The sequence below is a fragment of the Nicotiana tabacum genome, chromosome 14 (assembly GCF_000715075.1).
Source record: "Nicotiana tabacum cultivar K326 chromosome 14, ASM71507v2, whole genome shotgun sequence".
In the NCBI taxonomy this organism is placed as follows: Eukaryota; Viridiplantae; Streptophyta; class Magnoliopsida; order Solanales; family Solanaceae; genus Nicotiana; species Nicotiana tabacum.
Window position 1 is genome coordinate 107099306 of NC_134093.1, and position 10749 is coordinate 107110054.

Below are 10749 nucleotides of genomic sequence, written 5' to 3' on the forward strand. Positions count from 1 at the left end.
TATTTATACTTTGCTATATAATATAAAAAGTGGCTATAAATAATAATATTTTAAAAGCGTTTTGATTTATAATAAATAGGGTGCATTATTTAACTATAGCACGTAAACTTTCCAAATGGTGGCACCAAATGATCTCCCAACATTATCCATTCCAAGTAATAGGGCCCAAGGCCTGAAGAGTAACCATTCATACCGAGGGCTACCCCGAAAGAAAGTTGGATGATCCATAAAACCCAAATCTTTCACGAGTTAGTGATAACATAAGTTGTTCTTAAATCAATTGCTATCATCATTGTATGTAGTGAACTTCCTAACTCTCAAGGAAAAAGAAAACTTCCCAAATTTAGACGTGGAGAAACAATATCAGAATATACAATCCTTAATTCAAAATTTCCAAGAAGATTAATCAATAAGAGCAATTTGACAGCCTGAATTATATTTTCTCCCAGTAATTGATGAGAGGCTTTATTTAACAACTATTGCTATTTTGTCTCATTTTTTTACTACCACTGGATCTGGAACCTTAGGAAGCTCTCTATGTACCCAATAATACATAAATTACTCCTATCAAATTAATTACCACTAGCTTTATAAATAAATCTCAGAACATATGATTTTTTTAATAATAATTAGATCATTTTAAAACGAGATCTTTTTGCAACATTCTTTAATTTATCACCTTAACGCTTTAAGTTTTCCCTCGCATGATTTATCCAAGATGAAGATGCATGGAACTTAATATCTTGAAATAACTTGAATAACGTTCGCTAAAAATGACTTGGATAATGTTTACCACCAAGAATTGTGGTGGGATAGATAGAATCCCTCTACCCTTAACCAAAGGTAATCTTGGTAGGGAGCGCTTCTCCCTTTAATGAGTCTTATGTGACGCGAATCCAAATTAGTTGTTCCAATCCGAACACTTTGCGGAAAATCGAAAAAATAAATTAATTGGATAATGTATGAAATCTCCTGGTTTTAAGGGTCGTAGGTGATATATGCAGCCACCATAAACACAAAAATGAATATTCTTGATGCTTTTTTCTACATCAGAGAATCAACTGTTTTTGACAGGTAAAAGTAAATGGTAAAATAGTTCATTGAAAACAAGTCCACTCAATATGACTGATGCATGGCCTTTATACAATATTCATGCAAATTAACTCTTTACGTATTCTTGGTATCATTCGTTGCCTTGCCTTCTTGGCTGAAAAATGCATAATCTACCTTACTTTCTTTGCACTTCAACTCCTCAATGCAAATTAAAAATGCATGGGAAAATCTTTTATTATTGATTAAGATGTTCTCATTTATCATCCTCTAAGTATATATATTTTGATGCTCTCTCGTGTATTTTGCTCCATAACTCTTACACGAGCTCCCAACGATTCATTCATCTAACAGTATATCAGGATCAACACTTTTGATTCTGCAATATTTTCTTCATAGGTTTTATTATAACAGGAGCTTTTGCTCACGGAGCTATATTTTTTTGTTAGAGATTAAGTTTTTATATTTTCAATTTTTCCAAATGATACCTCAAAAAGGTATGCAATAAAGCAAAAAAAAAAAAGGAGAGGATGTTGTGTATTTCTAGAATATTGGTATATGAAAGGGTGATTCAAAAGCCATTTCAGCAACTACTAAGGAATTGGCACAAGGAAAGTTTAATTCCAGTAGCATGGGAAAAACCAAAAATAGGGTGGACTAAGTTAAATTTTGATGGATCATGCAAATGTAAAACAGGAAAATCAAGCATTGGAGGTATATTCAGAAACCACGAGGCCGAATTTGTACTAGGTTATGCTGAATCTATCGGAAAAACTAATAGCACAATCGCTGAATTGGCAGCTTTAAGCAGAGGTCTCGAGTTAATACTTGAAAATGGTTGGAACGATGTGTGGCTTGAAGGAGATTCTAAGTCTTTGGTTGATGTTATTGTAACAAAAAGAGTTGTTAGATGTAAAGAAGTGCAAAAACAAATTAGTCATATAAATTTACTAATTCCTGAAATTAAAAGTTGTATTATAACGCATATATTTAGAGAGGGAAACCGAGCTGCAGATAAATTTGCACAAATGGGACATCATTTAAAGAAGCCTCAAATTTGGAGAGATGTTCCTCCTAATCAAGTTCTTCGTATTGTAAATGAAGATGCTGAGGGCAAGACATTTTTTCGTAGAAGATAGGTTTTTGTAAAATTAAATAAAAATTAATAATTTGGGTGATAATTATTTCACCTTGGTTAATTGCATATAGTGATAATTTAGGTGCTAGCTGATGAATAAATCAGATTATTACCAAGAATATAGGAAGGGGAATCTGTATTTTAGTAATTTTTCTTTTCAGTTAGTTGTAAGATTTGCCCAATATGTATTTTGAGTTAGATTAAATTGGCACAGTCTAATTGCTTATTGTATACTCTTAGTTGTTGTAATCATAATTCATAAGTGTGTATTAATTTAAGAACCATTCATTTCCGAGTACATAAATTATTACTCCCCTTTTTTTATGGTTATGTTTGATTGGATGCGAAATGCAGGAAAGAAAGAAAAACCCATTGCATACATACCAAAAATACCCTTAAATGCTAGGCATTTCAATAGTTTCGGTCTATATGAGTATTTAAAGTAAAATAAGATATTTAAAGTTAAAAGAGTTTTTAAAAATAGAAATGCATCATCCTTTTTAAAACAAACTAAAATGAAAATTTAACTTCAAATTCAAACAAATGTCATTAAGTGGTCAACAAATTTAACTTCTGGTTCGTTTTACATTTTAACAAATGCTGCCTTAATTTAGAAATAAAATTCTAATTATGAAAGAATAAAAGAGATTCACATGGTACAAAATTCTGGTACAACAATCTATTTCTCTCTACAATCTTAAATATTTGATTGTCAGTACAATATCAATAGCTTTCACAACGCCAATAAACCATAGCAATCAACAACAGATAGCTTCCCTCAAAATTTTCTTTTTTCCTTCTAATAGAAAAATAAGCACAAAACAGACTAGTAGAATTACATACATTAAGGGGAAAATTGTAGTGATGAAAACAAAACCTAACATCTTCAGTCTTCTATTCCCTAGAAAAAACTACTACATAAGAAAGAAAAAACGAAAGAGATAATCAATGAATAACTTAGGAAGATTTTACTTTCGCCATTGTTGCCGCGCAGTGTCAAGCTCCAGAGGTCAGCATTATTGGATAAAATGTACAAAATCTTTCGCTAACAAAATTTTGTGAGGAAGGTATGTGGCTACTAGCTAAGTGGTTAATAAAAGTAAACTAGACATGATTTTGGTCTTTTCGGCTAAATATACATTTGTGTGTTGTATAGTAACGATTTGTGAGGCAATTCTTTAGCAGTAACATATGATTTCTGAGGGACTTTCATGGAGCCATGAGCTGCTCAATTGTATAGGAAAGATCTTTTGCCCAATCGGCTTTAAGAAGCAACGTCTGTAGCGTGTGCATTATATTATAATCAGGATCAAGTTTCCGCTGCCAACCCTACAACCATATGAACAACGTTACATATATAGTATGTAGAAAAGAAAGGGTAGCCCGGTCCACGAAGCATCCAGCTCCACGCAGGGTCCGGGGAAGAGTCGCACCCCAAGGGGTGTGATGTAGACAGCCACCCTAATGCAAGCATCAGTGGCTGATTCCACGGCTCGAATCCGTGACCTATAGGTCACACGGAGATAACTTTACCGTTGCTCCAAGGATCCCCTTCAACGTGTAAGTATGTAAGCAATAGTATTCATTAGGTTTATTCCCTTCGTCGGCCACAAAAAATTTACATTCAATTATAATAGCTCAACTGATAGAAGGAAGAAACTACCTCGAGGACTAAAGTTGTGACCATCGCGGTGCATACATTGCCGTCAATGTTAACTCTGTGACGCCTAACTTGTTCAAGTAGTTGCATCATACAGTCCGCAGGATGGACTAAATCTCCTTCTGGAGTCCCCCAAAAGTCGAAAGATTCTTTCACTTCCTGTTTAGTAATGTAGTAAAATAAATAAGACTAAACATATTCAGGAACAAAAACGAAGACAGGAAATACTCATATTACCAAATCTGAGCAATACAAAGGTACTGGCAGTGGTCATAAAAGGGCCATTATACCTGCATGCTTAACCAAAAAAGGCTATACCCTCTATGAATTATTGAATAAAAATGTTCCATCATATACATCTAGAAATATGAGAACTAAAAACACTTAACCAAGAACAATCAAAACCATGCTTCTGATTCTGGAGGAAGGTTATTTTTCTCATAACTAAGAGAGTGACTGGTTGAAGGGAAAGGGAGCAGAAAAATCCAGGGATTCGATATCCCCAAAACTATTGGACATTGAAAGAAGACTTATAACCCTTCTCGGAAACTGGAATAGCACATAAGCCAACTATATTACGAGCGGAAAATGAACTAATTGACCTCTTCAAGAAAGGGGCGTTGCACAAGGGAATGCTGGCAGATCCTGCTGATAGGAGCAAAGGAAGGTCTCTTTCGTCTTCAAGCATTAGTACTAGAGAGGAGTCTGTTAGGTTACAAAGAAGGTTTTTACTTATTTCAGCTGGGTTAGTGCGCATCTCTTAGGGACAATGAAACGGGGAAGGAGGAAATGAAGAGTTTTCCGCAAAAGGAAATTAATCTTGAGCTTTTATTTCTGCCGGTCAATAGATTTTATTCAATAACTTTTGACCCCCCCCCCCCCCCAAACCAAGGAAAAAAAAAGAAGAAAAAGAACCAGAGGTGTAGTTTCTCATTACGATATAGATGTATATCATTCATGTATCAACTTCCCTTTCCTTATACCTTTGACTTTTTTTCTTCTAATTAGTTTAGCATGGTGTTCTATCAATGGTGTAAACAATGGCCAATTCCCCAATGCTGTCACCTAAAAGGCTCATTCATAAACTTCCTAGAAGAGAAAAGGCCATATAGAGAAAAGGGAAACCATGTTCCCACACCCAAATTACAGATTCAGCCAATTCCTCGATGTAGTAACAATCAGCATAACAGTTCTAAGTGGTATTGCTTCATTGAACTTTATTTTTAAGGATAGCTAACTAGTCAAAGTACTCTGTTTAAACCAGTCCAAAAAAACAAAAGTCACTGGCTAATCGGAGTCTTTGAGAATCGCGTTGAACTAGAAATGAAAATTTGAATGAACGAAAAAAATTCACCTTAATGAAGGCATCTGGATCAGGGCAGTTCTGCTTCTTTGACAGATTTAAAGTGCACTCAGCTGCAGTGGTACCATCTCGACAAGCAACGGCCTTAAAGAATTCAAGCAAATTCAGCTTGTCGTTCTGAGAAAGTTCGGCAGTCATGCCTACGTCAAGGAAAATCACATGGGGCTTTGACTTGAATATACGTTTCCGAGAGGATTTGTGCTGTGGCACACGGACAAGAATATTTCCTGGATGCATGTCAGCATGCATAAAGTTGTCAACCTGAAAGAAAGAAGTGTATCTTAGGTCCAGCAAAATCACTCACACAGAGAAATACACATAAAAGTCAACTTTCCTTCTATTACGTCGGGTTAACATCTAAGCTTTCACATAATATTATGAAAAAGCAACAACAACAACAACAACCCAGTATAATCCCACTAGTGGGGTCTGGGGAGGGTAGTGTGTAAGCAGACCTTACCCCTACCCTGGGGTAGAGGAGTTGTTTCCGATAGACCCTCGGCTCCCTCCCTCCAAGAACTACACACCTTGCTCTTGGGTGACTCGAACTCACAACCTCTTGGTTGGAAGTGGAGGGTGCTCACCACTAGGGCAACCCACTCTTGAAATAGCAGCATGTAAAAATATCATGAAGTGCAATAAAATAGCAAAGATCTCGGCACTCTGCCTGCTCTCAATACTGAGTAGGTTTATTTGAAAGCAACATTAAAAGCACTAGTCTGAAGTCAGTTATTAGTGAGCTGCTTCTTCACCCTAATAACATATTAGAAGAAACTACGTGACGGCAAATGATGATGACTATGTTGTGCAGAAGAAACAAGGGACAAGGACAAGAGAATATATCTTAAAAACCAACTACATATGCACATGCATAAATGAATGGAGACATCAAAGCAAAACCACATAGGGTATCTTGCCACAAACATAAAAAACATCCTTGCTCTAAGCGTGTGTAGGCCCGTATTTGTGTCCAATACTCTCATCTCAGTCTTATGTAGAAAAAGAAAAGATGAACCCATATTACTAAGGAATATCAAATAATCTTTGTTCATGTCATGTTTGAACAGAGTCTTCATCATGTGAAAGAGTAATTGAGAATCCTATTCTTAAAAGAGTAAAATCCAAATATTATAGAGTAGAAACAAAAAAGAAACATGTTTTGTAACATCCGGCCATAATCGCAGTAAGACAAATTTTAGGAAATAGAAACCAATCACTATATAATGAACCACAAAAAAGTGATGTTAATACAAGCAAATCGAACAAAGCAGAACAGAGAAAAGCTTACCAGAAGCATCTTGAGAAGTGCATGAGTACCGATATGAGCAAGAGCACTCTTAAGTCGTTCGTGACCCACGAGTTCATCAACATAGTGGGCGACACTTTCACCTTCCTCAAAAGTTTCCACCAACACAGCAGGATGTACTAATGGATAAACAGGCTTAGGGAAAGAAACATCTTTCCATCTCCGAAAGTTATAAATAAAACGACTTAGATGGGCAGCTTCTCTTGCAAGGTCAACTTGTGACATCATAAAGACAGCAAATTGCTGGACACTTTCATCCAATCTAAGCCACTTAAGTGATGGTATGAACCCTGATAATTTTGCAACGACATTGATAATCTCAAAGTCTCTTCTAATTGATTCACCAACTCCAGGGTGTCTAACCTTCACTGCCACTTTTATGGGCTTGATCTCACGACCACGGTATCTATACTTCAAGGAAGCACGATGCACTTGAGCGATACTTCCAGATGCTACAGGGGTCTGCTCAAACTCGTCAAAAATCTCGGAAAGCTTGCGACCAAAAGCTTTTTCAACAGCTCTTTTTGTGTAGGCAAAGCTATGTTCAGGGGCTTTCGAGTGAAGCTTTGACAACTCAGCACACAAGTCTCTTGGGAACAGATCCGGCCGTGTAGCCGCCCATTGGCCCCATTTTATAAATGCTGGACCTGCTCTTTCAAGAGTCCGGTGAACAACCTGAAGCCATATTTTCCTGAACCTAGGTCCCAGAACTTCTGCAAATGGAGCCATTGCTATGCTTGGAGAAAACAGGATTGCCAAATAAAAAGCTCTCACCAAAAGAATAGCACCTTCAAATGCTGAAAGGATTACTCGAGTAAATAAAGCATGACAATTTTGTGCACGTAGATAAAATGAATTCCTTGGCGGGGAAAGGTCCATATCCGGCAGAGCGTCTGCCACTGCTACATTTTTTCGACATGTTAAGGCAAATATACCAGGAACAACAACGGCAGAGCGGCACAAGGCCAAACTAACTGCTTGAGCAACTCTACTAAGTGGAACAAAAGTTCTTCCCTTGTACAAAGAATTCAGCAAGAACCTCTTCCAAGCAAGTCGGGCATGATGTAATTTAGAATTACTTGATGAAGTGGCTGACTGTATCTTGTGAAAATTGTTATAGATGCCATTTTGCAATCTGTACCCAGTAAATGAAGCATATCCTCTAGAAGAAGATGTGTATTGCCCATAATATCTGTATCGAGAAGAACATAACCCAACCCTAAGAAGCAATCCATGTTTTTCTCCTGAATAGACACTTCTCTGACTTTTTTCAAGGGATTGTACTATTCTTTTAATACTACCAATTCTAAAGAATCTGCACTAGCAAAAAGTACAAATACAGGTTACAAAAAGCATTCTGTGATTACAAAAGACCAACGCATTCAAAAGAAAACCAAGTACAATATAAATAAGTAAATAAGCAATACGCGGAAACAACATCCATCAGGAACGCATGAAAGAATTACTAATAATTCAAGAACAATTCTGCTTCAGCGACATTTGAACTTCTCTCAAATATTTGAAAGTGTCACAGGACCCTCTTATGGTTCCCCCCTCTAATAATGACCTATAAGATTTACAAAAGGATTCAATTTTATAGCTGTAAACAGAACTAGTATAAAGGACCAACTAATCAGTTGCTAAATATTTTCTGCAAAATGCTGGATAGTTTGACAAACTTATGTTGTTTATGCTTATGTCATTTAAGGGTCTGTACTCGTTATCCAGGATTCAGGAAAAGAAAAGACGAGTTCAAGATCAAGAGATTGATGTTCAGTTCTAGGATTTTGCTCTTTCATTTCTACATTACCATATCTTCTTGCAGTGTAGTGAAGATTTGGTATTAAGGTAATTTCTATATTACCATACTTTCGCTCAGTAAGCTAAAGAATTTCAAACACAAGAAGTTCAGACACGGATACTATAAATAAAGAGGGAAGCTTCTTCTAGACCAAAGCCCAAGAGAATCTAGAAAGAAGAGAAATTTTCCACCTAAATTCACTACATCAGCTAGTAACTAGTCGGGTCTACTCGGGTTTCCATATAGCACAACCACAAAAACATCCAAACAACCAAATGATTAATGTAGTTATCTGATGATCAGAGGCGGAGGTTGGATTTGAAGCTTATGGGTTCGAAATTCTAGTATGTTTAAGTTACTGGATTCTAAGTTAATAATTTATACATATTCAATGAATTTCTTAAGACAAATACAGGGTTTGGACCAAAGCTACTCGATTCGGCTAACCTGCATTCTACATTCTAGCTCTGCCCCTACTGATGACAGTCCTTTTATCTACCTCATTCGTCTGCCCAAAAGTAATCTGCCTTAAACTTCACAAAGTATAGCAAAATCCAAACCCAAAAAGGAAGGAAGCTTTCAATATCTTGGCAACCAGAATAAACACTCTAACTATGATAAATTCTATGAAGGGAAAAGGTCCAATTTATCCGAAATATCTCAATTTTATTCACACCTTAACCAGGGGCGGAGCTAGTTTTCGAATTACAGGTTCGCATAACCCAGTAGCTTTAACTCATAACCCTATATTTTGTGTTAAAAACTCACTTAATATGTATCATTAATTCATTCAGAACCCAGTAAGCTGCGTTTTCTAGAATCTAGAACTCATAAACTCAAAATCCTAGCTCCGCCTTTGCCTTTAACATTAGCAAATCGTCTTGTATTTAACCCCTTCACTTTTGACTATGGTTTAAAATTATCATCATTTAAACTTAAATTAACTGATTTGGGATTAAAATTAAAACAAGTAGCAGAACAACATCAAGTATTCAAGTAAATCATAAAATTCAAATAGGTAAAAAATCCTTAAAATAGAAACCAATCAAACATCTTTTAAATACGTAAAACACGGCGAGAGGAGAAAAAAAATTACCTTGACATATCGATCCAAAAGGGAATTTAAAAGGATTTATTGCGTGCGGTGGTGTTGGCTAACGTGCGCAGGAGGTGGCGAATGGCAACGAAGACGAACATTTAGGAGAGATTATTGAAGAGCAAGAAGAAGAAACCATTGTTTTGTTACATAAAAGGATTTTTGATTTTGGGTTCTTTCTTGCTTCTTCGGACAATTGTTTTTCTTTTTTTTTTTGATATAATGTTTTTTTTGTGTGTGTGTTAAAACCTAGGCGGCGTAGATGAAGAAGAAAAGGAAGAAATAGGAAATAATAATAAAAAATAAAAAGAAATATTGGTTTGGATCTTGGGGTGGAGGGCAATTTCTTTCCCACTTGGGGGTCAGATTCAAGTCCATATCAGTTTTGACCATATTTAGTGGGTGTTTGGACATGAGAATTGTAAAATTCTAGAAAAAAGTGGGAAAAAAAAAAATTCGAGTCAAAATGGTATTTAAAAATGAGAGTTGTGTTTGGACATAAATATAATTTTGGGTTGTTTTTGAATTTTTGTAAGTTATCTGAGTGAAAATTTTGAAAAACTGCTTTTTGAATTTTTTTAAATTTTCTAAAAATTACAAAATTCATCTTCAAGTAAAAATTGAAAATTTTATGGCCAAACACTGATTTCGAAAAAAGTAAAAAAAATCTTATGTCCTTTATCATTACCTTTTTTTGATATAATATTTGGTATATGAACCTCACAACTAATTTCAAACATGAATTAAATCTATAAAAAAAAAATCATTCACAAAATTTAAACTTGAAATCTTTATTAAATAGTGAAAACATGGCAACCGTATATCCTACCACACCACAAAAAAAAAATGGCATCATTAGTTGTTTTTAACTTATATTTTTCAATATTTTCTTGACTATTATTTGTTTTTATCTTAAACGTTTTTTCAACATTTTCTTGGACCAAAAGCCATTAAAAAACAAATAGAGATATATGTTATTTGTTTGGGTACAAAATAGAGATGTATATTATATGAACATTGATGTAAATATCTATTATGAACTGTCACTTTTTTATGACCAAAAATGTAAACACACTAGCTCATAATGCAAGACAAAGTGAAGCTTGTTTTCCAAGTACATATTTACTAAATTAATTAGTAGAGAGTTAATTTTAACTTATCAATATTTATCTTAATCTTTGGTGGTGAAAATTTTATCTACATATGGAAAAAATGATAAAATTGAATAAAGTGCAACAAATACACGTTGAGTGGATTTTGTTCTTTTTTCAACGTATGGTGGTAATGTTTGGTATATAAACAAAACTTAAATTTTGTATTCATATGTTATGGACT

The 10749-nt window shown here is 35.1% G+C and overlaps 1 protein-coding gene across 1 annotated transcript; it reads right to left on the reverse strand.

Moving 5' to 3' along the window:
* Positions 1-2855: 2855 nt before the first annotated feature.
* Positions 2856-9727, reverse strand: LOC107787470 (uncharacterized). Its single transcript, XM_016609051.2, has 5 exons — positions 9415-9727; positions 6500-7832; positions 5203-5472; positions 3852-4007; positions 2856-3517 (listed from the first exon to the last, which is right to left on the reverse strand). The coding sequence occupies exons 1-5, from the start codon at positions 9420-9422 to the stop codon at positions 3398-3400; spliced, it is 1887 nt and encodes a 628-aa protein (XP_016464537.1). The 5' UTR covers positions 9423-9727; the 3' UTR covers positions 2856-3397.
* Positions 9728-10749: the final 1022 nt, after the last annotated feature.

Coding starts and splice junctions, on each gene's coding strand:
- LOC107787470 (XM_016609051.2), bottom strand. Junction 5,473..6,499: donor CACTTCTCAAGATGCTTCTG/GTAAGCTTTTCT, acceptor TCTTTCTTTCAG/GTTGACAACTTTATGCATGC. Junction 3,518..3,851: donor TCACAACTTTAGTCCTCGAG/GTAGTTTCTTCC, acceptor ATATGGTTGTAG/GGTTGGCAGCGGAAACTTGA.